The 23,340-nt window shown below is 46.0% G+C and overlaps 1 protein-coding gene across 6 annotated transcripts in view; it reads right to left on the reverse strand.

Moving 5' to 3' along the window:
- Positions 1-23,340, reverse strand: part of SHLD1 (shieldin complex subunit 1) — an 80,452-nt gene that overhangs the window by 40,523 nt on the left and 16,589 nt on the right. For 2 of the 6 annotated variants that reach the window (XM_062614325.1, XM_062614326.1), the window contains 3 exons: positions 6,342-6,414; positions 5,442-5,549; positions 3,119-3,288 (listed from right to left, as the gene is read on the reverse strand). In XM_062614325.1, coding sequence (XP_062470309.1) covers positions 3,119-3,288; positions 5,442-5,452 — 181 coding nt within the window. In that variant the 5' untranslated portion in view covers positions 5,453-5,549; positions 6,342-6,414. Of the gene's footprint in view, positions 1-3,118; positions 3,289-4,637; positions 4,806-5,441; positions 5,550-6,341; positions 6,511-6,859; positions 6,977-7,371; positions 7,577-23,340 lie in introns of those variants that run through there. The other 4 variants (XM_062614327.1, XM_062614324.1, XM_062614328.1 and 1 more) reach the window with 4 other exon arrangements.

Below are 23,340 nucleotides of genomic sequence, written 5' to 3' on the forward strand. Positions count from 1 at the left end.
GATTTATTTCACTGGGAACAACCTTTCAAATATCAATCCAAATAACTTCAGCCTTCCCCCACAAATACCTGAGCGCTGCCAAGTTTTGCTGGCAACTTTTCTTAATCCAGAGGCGGCAGTGAGGTGCTGCTGCAGCATTGTGCAACCGACACAGATTATAAACACTGTAAATGATTTTTTAATTATTATTATTTTCCAGTTTGGGGTCAAATAAACAAAAAAAAAAAAACAAAAAAAAAACAGGAAGCATGCTGAAAGGTTCACTGATCCCGTGCAATTTTCTCAGTCTATCACCATTTAAACGCTCATATTCACTATGACAATAAGCTAGAAGTATGAATGTTTGTTGCAAGAGCAATACCCTCACTCCTGCACAAATCATAAAACCACTCACACATAACTTACATAAAACCCACACTACTACTAGTAGTAGTTCCACAGGACTACTGTTTTCTTGCCTAGGGATGACTGCTTTCAGAAGGCCCTGTTTTCATGGCCAATGGGTACTATCTTCCGCTATTACAAGTGATGGAGCCTCTCTAGAATAGTAAGACCTATTACTAGTGACTCAGGCACTAGGAATACCTCCCATATTCATTTCTGACTCCTGAGGCTCAGAGGGCATGATATTTTACTCAGTGTCAGTCCAGTTCTTGTGGCAGATGTCAGAAAACAGAGCCTGTCCTGACAGTCTACTTCTCTCCTAAGGAAGTTGTCACATTCCCAAAGACTTAACGGCCTTTTGAAAATGCTTGTGACTCACTAAGGAAGATTCTCACTTTCAAGTTTGATGAGAAGACTCATCATCCATCCTGCCCAAACCCCAGGATGTAATCTGGTCATAACCTGAGGTGCAAGATACAGCCACTCTCACTCTCCTTACCTGTCTTGTGCCACAGCAGCAGTTTACAATGTCTTATGAGAAAACAAATAAGCAAAGGAGCTTCCTTTCCCAAGATACATTTGACAGAACTTGCTCGATCCAAGAACATCTGGCACATTTGTTTTTAAAATCATCCTCCTGCCTCTTCCGTCACAATGACCCAACGCAATGGCTTAGAAAGCTGAAGCTGCATCAGAAAAGAGTTTGAGTATGTATATCGGTTTAACACAGTTAAAAGGAGAAAGGAACCCAGATGTCCAGAGTATCAGTCAGGTCCAGTGTGATACTTGGTTATTGTACTCCCAGGAGCACAGTGTAAGGAACCATTTTACAGAGCACATCCCACAGTTATTGCCAAGTGGTTTCAGTTGCAAGGGGTTTCTAAAACAAGTGATGAAGGAGAGGATCCATAGGCCTTATCTGCCCTTCTCAGCACCTGGAATCCCCACGGACACCAGGGGCTGCTGGAGTCATCAAGGAGGCAGGACCTGTCAGCATACATATTCCATATATGCACCATAAACTTGCCCAATGCTGCCATTTGAGTTTAGAGCTGCCTATCTTTATTTTGCACATGTCGTTGCTGCTATGCCCTCAGACCAGCCTCAGGACTGCTGAGTGGCCACGCAGCTCCCCTGCAGCATCCCATTCATGAAAGCAGTTGAATCCATTTGCCGTGAACCATGCTAAATGGTGTCTGAGCAACTAAGCCACTCTACACACACTGCAGGAGCTGCTGCACAGCTCCCATAATTCCTTCATACCTGCGATACAAGGCTTGTGAAATCTGTGTAAACAAATGCCTTCCAGCCTGTCTCACTGTTAGAGAAACCTCCACATCCTTCTCTGACACAACAGCAGAAAAGGCTTGCTCCGGACATTCCGCACCATGGTGCTCACCACTTATGCACAACAAATAAAGCAAAACCTCAAACCAGATACACAATTCCACTAATGCAGTATGGATCATGGAATGTGACATGTATCATGGTTTAAAATAGAGGTTACAGTACAAGATTTGCATAATTAGTAACATCACACATGACTTCCTGGGCTGCAAGGAAAAGCTAAATAAGCACTAGTAGCTACTGTTTGCAGATTTCATTGCATTTCTGGACGCCCCACAACCAGAGGTGAAGTACAGGCAACTGGTCAGCATCAACAGGGCCAGATCAGTTGGTAGATGCCACTGCTTACCTGTTTAGCATGCAAGGTAATGGAACTGCCACTGAAAAACCTCACCTGTTGAATTCCAAATTAACTTCTTGGAACTAGGCCAAAGTAAACCACCTCAATGCTAGAGGAAGGAGTGGAGCCAACCTCTACTTTTACACTACTTAAGACTCAAAAAAACCCCAGAAATGTCATCAATAATGTTTCACCTGCTTGGGTGACTTGACAAAGCACCTCCACATGTTATTTGCTGATCAGATTTTTTTCCCTTTACAATATTAAATATAATCACTATAACCTTCATCCCAGCCAGTTTGAATATAAGGTAAGAAGTGTCACTAGGCCAGTGCATTTTGATTTCACACTTCTTGCCAGTATTTTCACACTGACTAGGCTGAGTGGGGTTATCAGAACATGCCAGCTATCTCTTGATCTTCTCAGACGCATCATTACTCCTAAGAATCTGAAGTAGTGCCTGACCTAACATGCTGTTTCTGCAGGAATAAGTTCTCCTTCAAGTGAGGAAACTTCCATCTCCCAAGAGTTGAACTGAAGTGGTTCTCTTCACACTCATTTCATTAGCACAAGCAAATATTCACTGTTAACATTAATTTACACTGTTAATATTAAAGTAATGGGCTACAGAGGCCACATCCTGAGCTCATTCCTGGATACAAGATGACACATAAAAAACATAAGGAAAAGTTTAAAAACATTTCTTACTGACTATGGCAATTTGAGACAGTATTTCCTACTGATTTCTGGAGGGTTGCTCAGTGGGTTAGTTCAAGTAACCCTCTTCCTCTGAGAACATATTAAATATGAAGAAACAATGTTGTCAAACCGTTAGCAGCTGACAGTATCCTCTAAACTCCTCTCCTGTGTCTCATCAGCTCACAGTTCACACTGAATCTGTCACGCTGTAACAGAGCAGATCTGGCAAACTGTGTTTTAAGACAGGCAGATGTATCAGTATCAGACTGCAGTTATTCAAATGATGCACTGCATAAACAGATTATGCACTGGCTAAGAAAGAGCATGTAGAGAGGCAGAAGCTGTTACCTGTGGGCAGAGAGGGAAAAGTATCCATGGAGTGAAAAAGCTCCTCGCTGTTTTCAGAACTGTATGGAGGCAGAAAGCGCTCTCCTAGGTCACAAACAGAGGGTAGGTCCAATACGCTGCTCTCCTCTGAGGGAGGACTTGGTGACACCTCATTTCTTTTCATGGTCCCACTGCAGAGACACAAATGTGATTGAGCTGGGCTTTTAGACCATGAAAATCTAAGCAGAAGTCAACACAAATGACCTCTAATTTCTGCACTGCTTACGAGCCAAGATAAGCTGTTCTAGCATATTTGTACTTCATTTAAGAAAATCAGAACAAGTTTAAAGATGTAAAGAAAGAACACCACCAAAAGCCATAGACAACAGGCCTAACCAGGATAACTAGGAGTCCACAACAAATATGGCTTTCCTAGAGACTTCCCAGAAGTACAGATTCAGGCCCCAAAACTAGAAAGCTATGGAATTTATTCCCTTCGCGGTATAGCATGTATGCAATTTAAAAGGAAACATGTTCTACAAGGTCCCTTTCCACTGATACTTCTAAAACTCACAAGTTAAACCCGTCCGTCCTGGGTCAGTTCATGAAGTTTATCACACTCACTAGCATAAGGAAAGAGCATCTTAAGACTTGGTACTCTCAGTCTCACATGCACGGCAAGGATTCCCTGGTGTGGAGACACCAGGGCAGCTGTGTTGCATGCCCTGTGCACAGCACTTTGGAAAGCTGTGGCTGAAACCCCCCCACATCCCAACACCCTCTTCTTGAGCTCCCTCAACCAGTCCACCACTGCAGAAGGCAAGAACACACAGCTGAGCAGACAGCAGGACAGGCCTGGTGCTACCCAGGGCCAGTGGATAGGCAACTCTTTTGGAGAGGATGAAATGGAAGTGCTCCAGGCCAGCAGCTTCAAGCACAGCCACACAAGTGTCTGGGGCAGGAGAGAAGCGAAAGGCAAAAACTTGATTGGGCAGGAGCTCACAGAATTAACAAACAGGAAGTAGGAATCCTCCGGCTGAACCATGATTAGTACTGACTCAGTAAGAGGGGCTCTCAAGGAGAGATGCAAAAGAGCCCCAAACACCCTCAGTTTCCATGTGAGGGGAAAAAACATGGACAGAACAAGAGTGTTTCTTGTGAAAAGTGAATTTAATTCCCAGCCCTTACAGAGACTCCAAGAGATTTGTGCAAGTTTTTTCCTTTGTCTGTTTTGTCTGCTTATATGCCATTAAAAAAAAAAAAAGTTGTGGCTATTTGTGCTGCCCCCTCCACCACCTGTATCTTTCTGCTATTTTTGTAAAGAGTGACAGAACCAGATCTAGCGGTCAGGCAATGGCTTGGACACTGCAGGCTCACATTAATCTCCTCTTCTATAAAATGAAGAAGGCAACACACTTATGTCAGGGATATTGTCAGTGAAGAATGCTACAGCCACAGGGACCAAGGAAATCCCTAGAAGGGATTAGTACTGAAAAATGAAGTACATACCCCCTTGTAGAATATTATTCTTTTAACCCACCATTCTTTAGGTGCTTTTGTGTTGATTAAACTTGTAGGCAAGACACAGCTCTGACCTTTGCAAATGATGAAATGATACTTGCTAATGAACAGCGTGGAGATGTTGGCTGTGATAGGGAGGACACCAGCTGCCTTGCCTTGGAGGGACAAGCAAGACCCATGCATTCACAGAAAGATGAAGGAGGTTAAAAATAATTTAAGTACACAACCCTCTGCCTCCAACAGTCATTGCAAAGGAAAGTTTCTCCTCCATTCCTCTTCATATCCTAAACCACAGATGATCTGTGCATTAAGGAACATAAGGAGAAAACAGTATTTGAGGAAAGTTTCATGATTTGTGGTACTTTTTAAGTACAAGGATATTTTAGAGAACAAAACTGCCTACTTCAGTTCTTGGCCTGTGAATAAAACCCACACCAAACCCCCAGCCAATCCTATCCAAGAGCAAGCAGAAGATTATAGCAAGAGGAGCTCCTGGTGGGGTACCACAGCAACCTAAGGCTGTCACTGATATGGGCCACTGTGGTCCTATGCCAGCTGCCCATGCTGGCCTCCTTCTTTGTAGTGCCACAACAGGGCTAACATGTGCAGCCATGGGACAACCAGGTTCTGATAAAACAAACCACCCTTTTTTGGGGAGGAAAACAAAAACAAAAACTCCTTAGCTCAACTCCCTCCAATCCTCCTAAATGAAGCATACAGCAGCCCTAGTCCCAAAACTGATGGTGAGGTTTGAGTGGTGAGGATAAGCAAGACCTCAGCTCAGCCCTTGGCCTTCAGGCATAAGAAAGAGACACACCATTACCTCTGTGCCATACCTAGGAACAGTACAAATGCAGCAGCACTCCCCTTGGACAGGGTCTGGAAGCACAGTGTGTTACTCCTTCCTTCACGGTTTGTCAATCCCAGCTCACTGGAATGAAACAAACAGGTCAGTTACATGCTTTGCATCAGCTGATCGGGCTGATGGATACTGTGACCTTTCAAAGTACATATGCCAGCCGATGTCAACAGTCAGTCACCACATATACCACTGTTTGTTGGGTCTGGTACAGAGAAAATTTTTTTCTAGGAATCAGCAAAGCACATCCAGTAATGCCCTTGAACCTTCTGACAGCAACCGAGACCTCCTGGAAAGGGGCTGGTACACTCCAGAAATAAAGCCAAGACTTTATTTGTAAGGAGGTGCCAGATGGGCTGTTTATTCAAAACCCATGAAGGAGAGAAGTGAATTACAGCTGGCACCCTTCCCTCCCTCTTGCGGAGGAGCAGGTATTTCCCAAACAGGTTTATCTAGCGGTGCTTTGACACCAACACTGATAGCCTGTGCTGCGTCAAACCCCAACCAGGAAATGAGCTTTAAAGAAGGCCACCTAACCCAGCATGTGGAGCAAACCACAGGCCCATGAAATCCAAATCCTGTTTCCCACCCTCTGCTATTACCTCATTATTTTTATCGAGCAACAAGGAAAAACATACTTTCAGGAGTATGGATTTTGTCAATCCCAGCTCCCTGGAATGCGGAAAAGTACTGGAAAGGCACAGGAGGAAAAGTACTGGATTTTTCTCTGAGCCACCATCAACTGGTTGCACTGTACTACTACTGGGAATTCCCAAATGCACATTGCCTGTCCTTGGTGCAAACACAAGGCACAACATGAGATGCGTGACGGGCATGCTGATGGGCGCAAGGCGCTGGCCTTACCGGCTGTCCCTCTCAGCTGGCTTTGGGGCGTGCAGGGGTTTCTGTTCCTCCCAGTCACGTTTCCTTCCCCTTCCTGCAGGCAGAGACACACATTATTTCAACAAGCACTATTTCTACAGCCAGTTGCTTCACTGCAAAGGGAAACAAAAGCAACCCCCTCCCAGGCCTGGTGTGAGCCCCACAAGCCAGAGCTCCCCTCTGCCTCACCATGGCTGCCACCCCCCCACTTTCCGAGGACGAAAGTAGGCTGCAGCACCCCACGGACATCAAAACACTGTGGAAAAGAGTAAGGGGAACGCCAAAAGCACGCAAACGCTGCCCGGCCCGTGTCCCCACAGCCCTCCACCGGCTGCCGGAAGACGAGCCCAGGCAGGGCTCCCCGGCTCCGATGCCGCCATGTCTAAATGAAGCGGGCAGGGCCATCTTGGCTGCGCCCGGGCGGGGGGTGCCCCGAGCACGGCACCGGCACTGCGGGGCCGAGAAAGGTGGGGAACGGCGAAGCCCAGGCTGATACGGACCCAGCGACGCCTCCCGGCAGCGGCCCCGGGCCGGCGACAGAGTCTGCGCGGGCAATGAGTCCGCCCCTGGCGCGGCTGGACTGGGACGCGGCGGCGTGTGGGGAGGAAGACAAGAGGGAGGAAAATACACAGACAATGGGGTGGGGGGAAAGGAGGGTTCATCTGAAAGCTGTTTCCTGTCAGGTTTTCCTCAGAACACGTTTAACTCGGGTGTAATCCTCTGAATTCAAAAGGGAGAGGTTTTGGTACCGCCGCCCCTCGCCTGGAGAGGTGGGGCAGCAGCCCACCCGGTGCCCGGCGTGCAGGTTTTTGCTTCAGACCACTCGTTTTACACCGTTGTGGTACATTCCCCAACCCGAGGCACAGCCTGGAAAAGCCCTGAGCAGTGGCGAGCACAGGGCTGCGCTGGTGTGTATGGGAAACACCGTAGTGGGGACTGAGGCAAAACCAAACCACCTCTCACCAGGGCATAAGCAGGTGGGTAAGCTGCGAGTCTGTCTTCTGGGGCTTACAGAGCACATCTGCAGTTCGTGTGGAGGTCAAGGAAATGTGAGGCTAGTCATCAGCTGCTGCACACCAAAAGGGTGTCCATCCATCCTCTCCCTCGTGGCACCAAGCAGTTGAAGAGGCAGCGCAGTGGAAGTACTGCAAACCGTGCTGGGAAATAGGATACAACCCATGCTGAACTCAGGACGTGCACATGGCTGCGGTGGCCATGACAGCGTGGTGACAAGGGCGCCAGCGGGACTTACAGGGGAGCAACACAGACATCCTGACCCTCTTAGTGGGGGCAGTGAGTGCTCCTGGACACACTCTGGATGCTTTCCCAGCAAAGAGAATGTATTGCAGTGCTGCCTGACAGAGTGTGCATGACACAGCCAGTCATCCCAGGACATGGCTGCTGGTGGAGGTCAGGGAGCAGCCCCGTTTATTGTCTGGTCAGCCTGCCGGGGAGGAGTGCTGCCAGGGGAGAGCTGGCTGCGTTTCTTGGCACGCATGCTGCCAGTGAGACTGGGAAGGACTTGGTAGTGTTTTCTGAAAGGTCTGGACTGTGAAGTTACTGGTGGCAAACCAGTGTGTTTAGAGGGAAGTTGTTAAAAGGAAGGAAATAAATTTGAAGTCCCGTAGCTGCCAACAGTTTTTATCCCAGGTGAACTGTCTCAAGCCGGGGGAAGGTTCCCACAGGGAAAAGCAGCCTTTGATTCTGCTTTTCAGGCACAGCAGTTGCAAGTCTGCCTTGTACTTACAGCCTCCCTCAAGCCAGGCCTGGACTTCTGGGGTCACTGTGTAAGTAGGAATGCAAACCATGCTACTGCCTGGGCTGTAGCTAAACCCAGACACTGCTCTAGTGCAGGGCTACCTCTTGCCATTTACTGTCTGTTCCGCTGGGGAGTGGGATGGCACCATTTTCATGAGTTGTAAGGCAGCACCCAAGTGCTTCATTTCTTTGCAGGGAGTGTTGCCTGGAGCTGAGCTAGGGAATGAAAACCATCAGCAGATCTCCTTTATTTAGCTGTGGGAGCACATGCAATATTACAGCGTCCAGAAACCAGCCATTTAAGTGATCTCACTCCACTGGATCATCCCAAGTCTCTGCCATTAGAAAAGCTCTGGCAGCGGGGAACATCACTAGTAGGTATTGCTGGCTCCTGGAAAAGCAAAGAACTCCAGCAAGCAGAACTGTCAAGGAAGCCATAGTGCTTATTAACAAAGCGTACTTGTTTCTATTTGTCATATTAGGTGGACAACCAAATCTTTGACCTTAATCCTCATTTCCCTCCCTCACCAGAACAGAGAGGTCCTGAAGTTTCTTGATAGAGCAGAGCACTCCCTGGTCTCATTGCCATTGTAAATCTACACTTTTTACCTTTATTCCTTATGGACTGCATTATCAGCCAAAAGATTACAATTGCCTACAGTATTTAGGGCAAGTCTGTAAGTGTGCACTATGCTCCCTCCATTTATCAGTGTGTTAATGTTAGCACATGATAAAAAACTACACCAGCAGCCATGTCTCAAGTTGGTTAAAGCATGAGAGTCAGGAAGCACAGAATTAGCCCCCACACCTGACATTTACCAAAGACCAAACTACTGAGGGTGACACATGGGGAAAAGGAAATAACATTTTCTGACTATTGGAGCTCTGTCGCAATGTGAGTTTTCAGTGTTGACAGTCTCAGAGACAGGTTCTTAAGCTGTACAATTTCATGTCATTGAAGCTTATGTGTATCTGCTGACTTAGCCTCTTAAAAATTTCATACGTGACATGAAGAAAAAAAGTCTGTCTTCATAAAGAGCAGAATGAGCAAGTTCATGTCTTTCCAGTCCTTTCCCACTGTCACACCACAGGGGATTATTAACTCTGTCTACTCACTTCCTTCTTTCACAACAGCTAGAAGTGAATTTAGTACATGAAAACAGAAAAACAGCTGAATAGCTTCTATTCAGCAGGAAGTGCCCAGAGCGGAAGGGATGCTAAGGATACACAAAGAAGGTTGAGAAACAGCTCTTTGAACCCCTGAGATGAGGAACTGCAAGTGGTAGCTCATCTCCACTCCTTCTAGACCAGTGAGGTTTGCTGGTGGTTCTGCAGATAGAAAAGGGCACAGGAAGGCTGGAAGAAAAGCTCTTTTTCCATCACCCCATCACCCATAAAAGTTAGCATTCTCAAGTAACCTTTGCATGATCATACTCCCTTCACCTACAGCTGTGTCCTCTGCATGCACACCATCATACAGTGTGGAAAGTGCAGCTCAGCTTCAGGGACAAAAGACATAAAAGCTGCATTATGACAGCAGACACACAAGGACCATCTTCAAGCTCCCTGGTCTACGTATATTATCCATCCTGATTCCTACCACAGCACCTGGGTTAGCATACTTAGGGAAATATACTGGCTTACCTGGAAAAAAAACCCAAACCATACCTGTGCAACACTGAAAAAAGAAAAGGTTGGGTTGTCCTAAAACTCACTGATTTATCCAGCTATGTTAGCTGGTCAGATAAAGGGTATTACCAGTCCCTCCAGATTTGATGCAGTTAAGTTTCCAGCACCACATAAAAAGACACTGTGTTTTATGTTTTTGCCACATCAAAAGCAATCATTCAAACCAGCAAACCTCTCTCAAAAGGGTCAGTTCCACTTACACTGAAATACCCTTCCTTGTCATTACTGTGTCCAGACAGTGATAACTGCAGGGCTAATGTCTTGCAGAGTTTGGACTGACCTATCACAGAGCACCTACTGCTGATTCAGGTTCATGGTTAACACCAAGATCAACGTATAAACTATCCTACTTGTCTTTCTCATGCATAGTCAAGTCAGCATCTACCAAGATACCCCAACCCCATAAACTGCACTCCGGTGACTGTACTTCTCTTCAAGACAGGTTAAGGTTACAAACACAAGCAGTCATCTGCATTACAGAAAGTAATGCACATGGTCAGCCATGCATCTGAAAAATTCTTGGGCTTATCTGCCCTGGCTGTAAGCCAAGTCATGCTTTTCGCTTCCTCCTTCAGTAACTAGGAGTTTAAGCCTTTTGCTTGCTGCACTCAACACCCTAAAGTACAGGAGGTTTCAAACACCACATGCCAGTAAATTGACTTTTGTTTTTCCCCTCCCATGAATCTGTTGCTATGAGTGTGCCAGCAGTATCTGACTTTTTAAGGTGCCACTTCTAAACTCAACATGAAATCATGGGAGCCAATTCATGTATTAATACCATGTCTTGGAATTCAGTGATTTCAGGAGAAACTTACTCTCTCTTCAAAAAGTAGTTTTCTGTGGCAGGGCCTTGAAAATGTGAATGTTGGGAATTTTCCAGTACAAGCAGGAGCCAATTTTTTTTGTTTTCCTTACAATCCTGTACTAAATCCTCTCTGTATTCTTTGAGAGCTTGTGCTGGAATGGACAGAGAGTCATGGCTCCTACCCCTCTGAGTGATATTACCTCTCTTCTTTTTTGGGCTACTCACTTTGCATCTGCTGCTGCTTGAATCCACTGTGCAGGAATGTCTTTTAGGCTGGTAACACTATTATTCTTGTTCTGCTTAGGCTTTTAGCACAGTGGATGCAGCCATGGGGTTTTGTGGGGCCTCATTTCCTTCCTACAAAGAGCCTTTCTGCATCACTACTCCCTAACAAAACAAAAGCATTACGTGACTCAAGGAAAGACACAAAGCCCTCGCTACTAGTGAAAGATTTAAGCCAGGTGTCCTTCTAGTTGTATTATTCATGGCCTCCAATTGGTATAGAGACCCCATCCTGTAATACCTTTTAGAGCAGGAAGAGCCGGGCAGCTTCCACGGCTGGCACATAACCCCTGCTGCTCACCTGCTTTTCCACTCCCAGTGCTGACACAGCTTGGGAGAAGTAAGATAAAAGCTTTCAACTTGGGTTGAGGCAGGAAAACCCCACAAGACCTCTGCCCTGCTGGAGCATGACTTCATACACTGTGTTGCTGACTCACTGGAGATGGCCTTGAATTACTTGTGTAAAGCACCAGACTAAGACTGCCCGAGGCTCTGCTTATGAACAAATACAGAAAAGACCCTGCCCTCTGGCCTAAGACTTATTTATTGCCTAAAAGCAAAGATACATTGCAGATAGAGTGCTGTTCTTTGTCCTTTGTCTCCAGATGTAAGCTCCTTAACTGCTCTTCAGGAGAGCTCCCTCCCTAATCTGTTATTTTTAGATGAGCTATTTTTAAGAGATTGCTTGATGCTTACTTGGAGCTTTTTGATGCTCACATTTCTCAGCACTGAATGCTGTTTTATTTGCAGTTATGTTGAACCACTGTACTGGCTGGATCATAGACAGAGTTTGGCCCAGACAGGCATGGGAACAGAGACCTCTAACTAAAAATAAAGGAAAATCAAAGGTGCTGTGACTCAGTCACGAGCTTACATTACTCTGAGAACAGAGCCTATTCCCTGGTGGAAACCTCTTTTTCCAAGGGTGATGCAATCTGCAAATCCTGGCCTCTCAGCGCTTTTTAAACTAGGGTGCAGTGGATAGAATTTGGCACGTACCTCAGGGCTACATTACGCTGACAGGCAGATTTCAACTGGAACTTCAAACTTTCAACTTTCCCCCATAAAAAGCAGGGGAGGAAGGAGAACCCTTTTTTCCCTCACAAACCATCCCCCCGACGTTTGCTCATGGAAATTTCACAACTGGAGTGACCTACTGGACCAGCATCACCAACTTCCAGCACCACCCACCTCTTCTCAGCATCACACAAGCCTCTTGCACTGACTTTCCCTCCTGTCCCCACTGCCAGTTTCTCATCACTCCCTGTGCAGATCAAGAATAGCCCTACAAGACCTTGCAGGGGGCTCCTTGGCTCCACACATCCTTGCCTCTGCATGGGCATCTCTCCTGCACCCTGGCCAAGCTCATGCAGCAAAGCTTGGATGAAACGTGGTTAACCACAGTGCTTGGCTCCTCAGCCTGGGGAATTTCTGCACTCCTTCTTTATACAAAAAAAGGAAACGTGCCCAGACATGGATACCATTGTGCTTTTAGTAAGTATCACCTGATTGGGAATGAAGGAGTTTGTCACCTTTCCTTCACCCCAGGAGGGCATCTCAAGTGCTCTGTAACACAGGCTTGCATGTTGTTTTGCTGACGATTTCCATTACCTGTCGTCAAGTCCTTGACCCCAAGACAACAACAGGTCCAGCATGTGTTAATGTGTTACCACTTGTCTTTCCCAGTCATCTTGGAGGAAAAAATACCAGAGCCATGAGCACAGCCTGATGATATGTGAGAAGTCTGAGCTGGCTGTGGCTCTCTGCTTTGACCAGGTCTTCAAAACCAAGGGAGGGCAGCTCCAGGATCTGGAAAGCCACAGCTCCTCTCCAGTAATGAACAGTGCCTGGGGTCTTTGTGCTTAGAGGCATCAGAAACAACAGGGAAGAAGGGTATGTGTGTCTGCTACTCAGCTACCTGAGCAAAGAAAATCTCCGTGTGTTCATGAAATACTGTCTTCTTGTTACAAGCCCTCAAAATCCTATCAGGCTATGTACTACCAATTTTTCCTCCTAATGGAGATAACGGTGCTGGATGCCAAGCACTCAGATTCACACAAATCTCCTTTGTAGGTGGAGAAAACAGCAACCTTCCTCCTCTTCTGCATTACAGTTCTGCCTGAAGTTACACAGGCACCAAACCACACTGCCACTCACTGCAGCTTGGCACTGCAAGGCTATCATTCTCCAAGACAGAAGATCAAAGCCCAATGTTTTCAAATCTCATGATGACTTAACTGACAAGAAATGATGAATTTTTGGAATGCAGACATTTTGGAAGAAAGTTTGCAGCTTTTCAAATGGCTGTTAGAGTCAATGAAATTATACATATGATTCGTATGTATATATTCAAGCTGACAAAGGTAAGCTTAGCAGCTCTTTGCTAATCATCTCAAGGAACAATAGTATACAGCAAGGTTTCTGATGCATGATCATAGCATTAATAATGAATCTTTGTAAGAAAAACATTATTGTCCAACCACGCCAAAGAGGAAACCAAAAAAGGTTTGGTTATGCCATGGAAGCTCCAGCTGGTCCTGTTCTTCTGACCCAGGTTCCTCAGGGCTCAGCATCAGAGGGCAGACAGTGCTCATCACAATTTCTGCTGCAGCTCTGGAAGATTCAAGCCGTGAGTTCATTCTGAAAAGCAGCACCAGTCAGGCAAGCAAGCCAAGAGTTTGTAATGTAATTTGAAGACCAGCAAGAAACTAACCAGTAACTTAAGAGACTGAAGTAACTTGTACTTCAGTTGCCTCCAGTTCACTGCTGAAGCTTGTATTTAAACTGGACATAGGGTTTTCATATTTTTAATGCAAAAAGTAAGGGATGGAATGGTTTCCATACAGTATCCATTTTTACTTTTGTACTGTGGTTTCTTCTTACTTCAGCTAATGTACCTTTCTTTCTTCCTTTATGGTGGAAAGTACTTGTGTACTTCTCTAGCTGGAGTTTTGGTACACACACAGCAGTTCAAGCCACTCAAAGCTGTGAGAAGTCCACCAGTTCCTACTATGGCCCCATGAAAGTCTATGATTTTCTTTCCGGTGTCACAATCTTGTTCAGAAAGCAAGGCAGCCCCTCACCTAGTGCATTAAGTGGTTGTGCTTACTATGACAAAACTGTCACAGCTAAACCATGCACATCTGTAGCTTAGAAGTGCCAAGTAAGTATTTTTACCTCCATTTGACCTTTTAAACCAGAAATTAGAGCAATGGTAAATTTAACATTTTGGTGGGATCTGTCACTGAGTCTAAGGAAAAGACACTCCACCATCAACAGTGCAGTACTGCAATGACTCAGTCACTTCAGGTAGGCAGGACTGTTCAGTTGGTGGGTACCACACAGGGACACAGGGGGTTAAGCACCAGAACCAGGTCTCCACAGAGCGGTAATTTCCATGACTCGCATCATTATTTAGTAGCAATTTGCCATCAGGGGAACCTGCAGTTACTACATAACAGCAACTTCCCATAGATCAGAAAGAAATCTTCAGTTTAGAGCATAATGTGTTTCATTTTATAGAAATTAAAAGAGCTGCATGAACCCTAACTATTCTATGAATCTATAGATTCTTGCAAGACCATTGCTCTGGCAATGGTCTCTTCCTCCATTTACCCCCCTCCCTTCCAGTCCTCATCCACCAATTTCTGAGGAAGAGGATAGCATTAGCAAAGCAGGTTTTGTTTCCTTTTCAATACCCTCATTATTCTTTCAGAAAGCCCTTTCATTTCTTGGATGAAGCAAGAAAATATTTACATCCTTAGGGTAACAAAAGTGCAAAGCCATATGAACCTAAGAAAGGCTGGGGAGGGAGAGAAGTTCAATATAATGAAAGTTCTGCTGCAGGTTTTTGGGTTTGCATGAAAGTAATTCCACTTTCCACTTCCCTCATAAACATCATGTCTCATGATGCTTCCCTCCCACACTGAAACTCTGCATTGGCATTTGCTTAGCAGTTTCCTGGCAATAATACAAGTTTCCATAGCAAAGGATGTTAAATGAGACTGTAATCACAAACTCGAGGAACTATTAAGGACTGAAAGGCAACTAAACCAGACACGAAGCAGCACAAAAATGCAAAATATCCTTGGAATATCCTTGCTGGGAACTCCCTATTAGCACTGAGAGATGGTGGGAAAAATACTCCCTTTAGAAATCCTGCCCTAAGTAGAGCATCCAGAAGCCTATGAGGCACAGTTGAAAATGCCAGACTAGATCTGAAGTTCAAAACTGTGACTGGATCAAAGAGATGCTGTGTATCGATGTAAATATCAAATCCATATAAAATCTCACGAAAACTTATGATAAAACTTTAAAAGCTGTGAGACTTCCCCTGCAGAGCTTTAAGTGGAGCACTAAAACCATTGGCCATTGGAGCCCGAGCTGGCATCGGCTGGCATGATTCATGGGCTTCAGTATAAAGAAGGCTTCAGAAACAAATGAAAGCTCTATTTACAACTCTTAATGCCCCTTAAAAGGGCTTCTGTGTAAAAGACCCCCACCTGTATTAGTAGGAGCTCATCACTCAAAGCAAAGTTTAACCCTAATAGCAACAGTAAGAAGATATTCCCTCCACAGGAAGATAATAAAATGGTGATGTCTCCTTGAGTGCCCCAGTAATTTTCAATCAAAACTGGCAAGGGGGAGAAAAAAAACTAAACTTTTAAATTATTTTAAACAAGTAGCAGGTCTAATGCTTCTTGGTGGGTGGGATCTCTCATCACTGAAAGCTACTGTGAAGTGTATATACCTTTCCTCCATTTGTACTGCAGGGCTGATGCTAGTCTCTGTGTTGTTCATGCTTAGCACAGGAGGGAAGTTTCAGTCTTAAGGAATTAAAGGTCTAAAGAGACCATGGGGATGGTCCCAGTGGGATCACAGGGGTAATGGTAACAAGAGATGCTGGCAGACACCTCCACATTTGTCTCCAGCACCAGGTCCAAGCCCAGGATTCCACAAGATTGCTGCATTCACATCTGCATCTCAGCCCCCTCCATCATCATCCCTGGGCTGTTGGGTGCTATTTCACAGCTGGCTGCCACCAAAACCAGCAGCCTCACCCTGTTCCTTGCACCCACTGCAGTGTTCCCCAAGCCCCTTGGTTGAGCCAGTTCAGCATGCAGGACCACCAGCCTAGCTTTTCTCCCCATACAGCCCATAAGTTTTGTGCCAGGTAAACCACCTCTGTACTGTAGAGCACTAGAGGTAGCACACAGGTTAGTGGTGGCAGAACCAGCTTTAGGGAAAGATGCTTGGCACTGGAGCACCGCTTGATCACCTCCAGCAGGAAGAAGGATCATAAAGACTGCTGAAGGCAACAAAAACCACTGAACCAATCACCTTGGGTTCAACTGCAACAGCCAAGTCTTTGAGATAGGTTGCTAAATTGTCACAGGTAGGGTAAACCCTAGAGCAAGAAACAAGAGTACAGCCAAATCTGCCCCTTCTGCCCTAAAATGGCCAAGGACTGCATGCTGAAGCAACAGAGGTCCAAAACAGGCCACCTGCCCCTGGTGACAAGCAGTGATGCCTGCTTCAGAAGATACACAGCTGCTATGGGCCAATGAGTGAGCAAAGGATGGACTTCCACAGTGCAAAAGTTGGTGCCAGCAAACCCCTTGCACTGAAGCCTGGGCATTGATCCCTATGACTGCCCAAATTCACCCTTCCCACCTGGGGTACAACGGCAGGGGCAAAAATTCAGTATGCAGAGATTGCTTTTTCTTTTGTTCTTGTCATCTGGCACTCTCAGCAAGAAAAATATTACCTCATTAAGGACAAGCATGAATACTAATTCATTAATTTGAGACTTTATAGCAGCTAATGGTACATTTAGGTGTCCCTGAAGCAACTGAAGTGTAGTGGATTTTTACATTAGCACTAATAACAGTCATCCACCCAGATCCCTTGGGTAACTACAAAATGCAGGATTCACCTGAATTTTCCCCTTGAAAATACATTACTGTGTTGTGTAAAGCCTTTAAAATTACAGATAAGGTTCCATCTCCCCAGAACCAAAGACTAGCATACAGCTGCCTCCCAGTCATGTTTCTGCAGTGCTCCAATTCTTTCCTCTGAGGCTTAGCACACTTTAAATTATGTTACATCCTCTTCTTTTCCCCCTTAAAAAAGAGTAAAATGACAAATTGTTCACACGGTCTCTTGCTCATTAGGCTTTTAGGTTGTACACGCTGTCTTATTTCAAATATGATTCAAGACAGTCATTTTGCTTTCCTGCCAAGAAATAACTGATGACTGATGCATTATACTGAATGTCAGAGACCAGCAATCCATAATGATATAATAGCTATATTTTAAAATGCATTTGAAAACACATTTTTTGGGGGACAAAATTAAGCCCAAAATAGGCTCTAAATAATATACTCCATACCTCCAGGGATGGCATTCCATTTCTGGAGGTAATGCAACTTCTGAATTATTGCAGTCATTAGCCTTGACTAGCCATAGAAGTTAATATGTTACATGTCAGCATAAACTTTAAGGAGGAACATGTGCATAGGTGCTGGACAGGCTTGGATAAGATATGGACAGGCAGGGTATGGGTCATGCTATTTGCTTTAACCACACTTTCACATTGATTTTTCACTAGCACAGAAGGTAAGGTCATGATACTCTTTAGCTCTTCCATGGCCCCTCAGAGGAGGGGAGGGCAAACATCTTGTGTGTCCTCTCGTAGCTCCAGTGCGTCCCATGCCCCAAGGGGTGTTTTCAGAGCACAGAACTGTCCTTGCAGCTGTCCCATGTCTAGCAGAAGACCAGAAGTAGCTTGCTAGTAGAACAGCATGAAAGCTGCCTGGGAACCAGCTGGTAATCTGCTGCCATCTGTGTTCTTTCCTCCTACAACACAGGCTTATCAGAGTTGGCAGTCACAAACTGACAGGCTCTGTCCTAGGTCTTCCCACAGCACATGCCAACCGGCAAGATTGTCGTCCTATGAGTATTTGGCTGGAAGGGACCTCTGAAGTCTCCATTCCATCCTTCTTCTCAGAAGAGGACAACTACCAGTGCTAAATCAGGTCAGCTGCAGCTTTGTCCAGCAGATACTTGAACCCCTTCCAAGGATGGAGTTTCTCTCAACTCCTCTGGGAATCTGTCCCAGGGCTACACACCTTCCCCATGAGGAAACTCTTCCCCAGGATTCAACCTGAACCTCCCAAGCCACAATTTGTGACCTTTCGTGTTACACCATCTGCCACCACCAAGAAGAGTTTGGCTCTGTCATTTTGCAACTGCTTTTCAAGGGGTTGGATGATACTATTACATTGTCCTTTTGCTTCATGATCATGCCAGGACTTTGTTGCTGGCACCAAAGATGGGACATTCTTTACAAAGGAGGTCACCAACATCCTGCTGGATGCTTGCGAGCACTTTGCACCTTTGAGCTGGAGTCACCAGTATCTGCAAACAAGCCATGTGGGATCCACGCAAGTGGGTGTGTGTAGACAGAGCCAAGCCATCACGTGCCTTGAGTCAGGGTGCCAAGGGCAAGATCCTCTGCCAGGAATCTTTAGCAGCTGCTTATTCAGTTCCCCTGCAGCCCTCATGGTGAGGAGGGGTGGGAGACAGTATTTCTTTGAGCTAAGAAGTTCAACCAAGCACCACCATGTAAACAAAAAATACAAACCCTGTAACACAGGCAAGAGGCATCACTGAATGGTATCTTTTTCCAGGACCCCATTAGCTCAGCCACATTCACAACAATCTTGTGCAAGAATATGCTGAAGGAGACTGTTGTGGAGCTAAGGCCAAACAAGCATCATGGGGCAAAGGTCCAGTGTTTGGGAAGTACTCACGGAAGAATGGGGGCAGAGCATTGCTTCCTTTGTGGGCATGGACACTACCACTCAGTACTCCCCAGTTTTAGTGACAGAGCTCATGGTGTGCCCTTCTTGAGAGGGGAGGAGGAGTGTGCAAAGTGCGCAGGCAGGAACTGAGAGGAGAGATGGGATGGGCAAGGTCAGACATCACCCATGGAGAAGAGGTCTCAGCAGCATGCTTACCTATCTGGCAGGTGAGAGGTGTCTTGTTCTGAGGGTGGTTGCCATAGAAAATCTTCCTCAAAAAATGAATGTACCCATCAAGACTATGTCTTGGTTTCCTTAATGCAGCCACATTACTTTCTCAGAGGGCAGCCAACAGCAATGAGAACAAGTAGTATTGCCTTTTAGACATGGCTGGAGCATAATGTCCCATGTGACTTTTAATCCTGCTTAGTGTGCACAGCTTCAAGTAGAAGGCATGAGCTGTGCCCTGCAAAAGACCAGTTCCTCTTCTCCTGTGTCTCCAGAGGCCAGGAAGAAGGAACTGATGGAAATCAAACATGCCCCAAGTGATGCAAGACAGGGGTCTTGCAGCACAGCAGAGCACAGGCTGGAAGCCATTGCACAAAGGCTACAATAAGCACAAAGCACAGCTTTGGTCTTCAGCCTTCCCCCAATGCAGAAGAGTGAAGGGAACCAGAAGCAGGCAGCAGGAGCATCTCAATTTAGGCAAGAAATGGAGAAAAACTAGATAAAATGGTAGAATATTCAATACAGCAAGGGGAAAGTGAATAGAAGCAATATTTAAAACAGTAGTGTCCTGGGTTCAGCAGTAGCAGTCATTTTTCTCCTTCTTAGTAGCTGGTGCAGTGCTGCGTTTTTGACTTTCAGCCTGGGAACAGTGCTGATAACACCTATGTTTTTAGTTACTGCTCAGATGTTTAGTCTGACCAAGGACTTTCTGAGTCTCATGCTCTGCCAGGGAGGAGGGGAAGCTGGGAGGAAGCAGAGACAGGACACCTGACCCAAACTAGCCAAAGAGGTATTTCATACCACAGCACATCATGCCCAGGATGCAGAACTAGGGGCAGTTACCCAGAAGGGCTAGGGCACTGCAGGGTTGGACTAGGTATTGGTTGGTGCTTGGTGGGGCTGGGTATTATTGGTCAGCGGGTGGTATTGTATTCTCTTATTTCCTTTATCATTATTATTGGTGGTAGCAGTAGTGATTTGTGTTATACCTTAGTTACTAAATTGTTCTTATCTTAACCTCTGGGAGTTGCATTCTTTGGATTCTCCTTCCCATCCCTTCAGGAGTGGGGTGGGGGGGGTGGGGGGGGTGGGTGTGAGTGGAAGAAAAGGGAGGGGAGTGAGAGAGAGACTGCGTGGCTAACTTGACAACAGGGTTTAAACCATGACAAGTAGTAAAACAGGTAACCAAAGATGGGCAGCTTACCTTCCCTACCACCCAGGACATAGCACCTAAGTCCTTCACCCTCTTATTTGAGAGCCACTAGGCCCTTATTCAGGAGAAATTCCCAGCAAAGCCTCTCCCAAGCCCAAGGCTATTTACAAACACTGAGTGACTCCTTAAGAAAGCTGTATGTAACTCTTCCCTCCTCTTGTAGAAACCTGCCTCCTATACCCAAATCAGGTGCTAAAGACAAGGCCACAATTAATTAACCCTTTCCAACCTTGGTGTTCTTTGAATGCCAACTGATAATATGCCTTATTTACATGTTAAGCAGAAAAAGGAGAAAAGAGATAGTTGGTGTATCCTCGACAAAAAGTGGTTTTAATAGGATTCAGAAAAGTCTAAACAGATTTCCCACCTAGAATTGGGCTGCACTTTAGGGAGAAGTCAGATCCCAAGGGTGTTTAATTCCTGCCTCCCAGAAAGCAGTTGCCTCAGGCTTCCAACAAAACATTAGGCTGTGATTTGCAAAGGTGAAATTTTGTATGTCGATTCTTATTGTGAAGTGACCTAGAAAAGACTGTGAGGCTCCACTAGTAGAGTGTATAAACCACCACTTACCTATGGAATGGCCTAAACAAGGATGTAATGCTCAATTGCCAGATAATGGGTGTTTCAATGGTTCAGTGATCTGCAGTGATTCAGAGAGCTGCTTGCCTGGAGAGTAAATGTTTCACAAAATTTGGGTACAGTATCTGACTCCCAACCACCCTGAACAGTTTTTGAAAAGGAAGAGATTATTCTTACAAGACTGCAGCTAACCTGATACACTCATTTTAAAATGTCTTTCTGTGCCCTTCCAGCTGTAAGAATCCCAACTGCACTCTGGCAGCTAAGAGGAAGAGGATGTAATGATAAGGAATGGGCAAAGAACTGGATGGTTTGACTGCACTACTGTGACCTCTGTAAAGTCATTTCATGTCCTTGTGCCTCAGATTCCTGCTTGTGAAATGGGAGTGAACTAAAACCTCCTTTCTCTCCCAGTGTGGTTATTCTGTGTGTTCAGATGGCCAACTTTTCAAGACAGGGATAGTGCCAAGCAAAACACAGTCCAACAATGAATGTCCTGCATTCATTGGCATCAGTTTGCAAAAGTGATTTGGTGGTTATTAATAGCTGTAGGCCCACACTAAGAATCAGAGGTCCCTGGTTTTAACAGGTGAGGATAAATCTGCTTTTCCATGAAGAACTTACAGATGATCAGTGAGATAGAATCATAGAATAGTTAGGGTTGGAAAGGACTTAAGATCATCAAGTTCCAACCCCCCTGCCATGGGCAGGGACACCTCACACTAAACCGTATCACCCAAGGCCTCGTCCAACCTGTCCTTGAACACCGCCAGGGATGGAGCATTCACAACTTCCTTGGGCAACCCATTCCAGTGCCTCACCACCCTCAGAAGTAAAGAACTTCTTCTGTATATCCAGTCTAAACTTCCCCTGTTAAATTTTAACCCGTTACCCCTTGTCCTGTCACTGCAGTCCCTAATGAAGAGTCCCTCCCTAGCATCCTTATAGGCCCCCTTCAGATACTGGAAGGCTGCTATGAGGTCTCCACGCAGCCTTCTCTTCTCCAGGCTGAACAGCCCCAACTTTCTCAGCCTGTCTTCATACCAGAGGTGCTCCAGTCCCCTGATCATCCTCGTGGCCCTCCTCTGGACTTGTTCCAACAGTTCCATGTCCTTTTTCTGTTGAGGACACCAGCACTGCACACAATACTCCGAGTGAGGTCTCACAAGAGCAGAGCAGAGGGGCAGGATCACCTCCTTCGACCTGCTGGTCATGCTTCTTTTGATGCAGCCCAGGATACAGTTGGCTTTCTGGGCTGGGAGTGCATGCTGACTGCTCATATTCATTTTCTCATTGACGAGCACCCCCAAGTCCTTCTCCGCAGGGCTGCTCTGAATCTCTTCTCTGCCCAACCTGTAGCTGTGCCTGGGACTGCTCCAACCCAGGTGTAGGACCTTGCACTTGGCCTGGTTAAACTTCATAAGGTTGGCATCAGCCCACCTCACAAGCGTGTCGAGGTCCCTCTGGATGGCATTCCTTCCCTCCAGGGTATCAACCGAACCACACACCCTGGTGTCATCGGCAAACTTGCTGAGGGCGCACTCAATCCCACTGTCCATGTCAGTGATGAAGATGTTAAACAAGACCAGTCCCAAAACCGATCCCTGAGGGACGCCACTCGTTACTGGTTTCCAGCCGGACATTGAGCCATTGACCACAACTCTTTGTGTGCGGCCGTCCAGCCAGTTCTTTATCCACCGAGTGGTCCATCCATCAAATTGATGTCTCTCCAATTTAGAGACAAGGATGTTGTGTGGGACAGTGTCGAACGCTTTGCACAAGTCCAGGTAGATGACATCAACTGCTCTACCCCTGTCCATCAGTTCTGTAGCCCCATCATAGAAGGCCACCAAATTGGTCAGGCAGGATTTTCCCTTAGTGAAGCCATGCTGGCTGTCACCAACCACCTTGTTGATTTTCATGTGCCTTAGCATGCCTTCCAGGAGAACCTGCTCCAAGATTTTGCCAGGCACAGAGGTGAGACTGACTGGTCTGTAATTCCCTGGGTCATCCATTTTCCCCTTCTTGAAAATGGGGGTTATATTTCCCTTTTTCCAGTCGTTGGGAACTTCATCTGACTGCCATGATTTCTCAAATATGATGGCTAGTGGCTTCGCAACTGCCAGCTCCTTCAGGACCCGCGGACGGATTTCATGAGGACCCATGGACTTGTGCACGTTCAGATTTTTAAGATGGTCTCGAACCAGTTCCTCTCCTACAGTGGGCCCAAGGTCTTCAATCTCACAGTCTGTGTCTGCCTTCCAAGACTTGGGTGGTGTGGTCAGAGCCTTTGCCAGTGAAGACCGAGGCAAAGAAATCGTTCAGAACCTCAGCCTTCTCCAAATCCTGTGTAGCTAGTTCTCCCAAGAGCTTCCTGAGGGGACCTACGTTCTCCCTAGTCTGTTTTTTATTTGCTGTGTACTGTAGAATCCCTTCCTGTTATCCTTAATATCCCGTACTGTAGAATCCCTTCCTGTTATCCTTAATATCCCTAGCCAAGTTTAATTCTAACTGGGCCTTAGCTTTCCTAACCTGGTCCCTAGCTTCCCGGACAACATCCCTGTACTCTTCCCAGGCCGCCTGTCCTTGCTTCCACTTCTATAAGCCTCTTTTTTCATTTGA

Source organism: Pezoporus occidentalis, unplaced genomic scaffold, assembly GCF_034315485.1.
Source record: "Pezoporus occidentalis ecotype Australia unplaced genomic scaffold, CSIRO_AGI_Poc_V1 ctg175, whole genome shotgun sequence".
In the NCBI taxonomy this organism is placed as follows: Eukaryota; Metazoa; Chordata; class Aves; order Psittaciformes; family Psittacidae; genus Pezoporus; species Pezoporus occidentalis.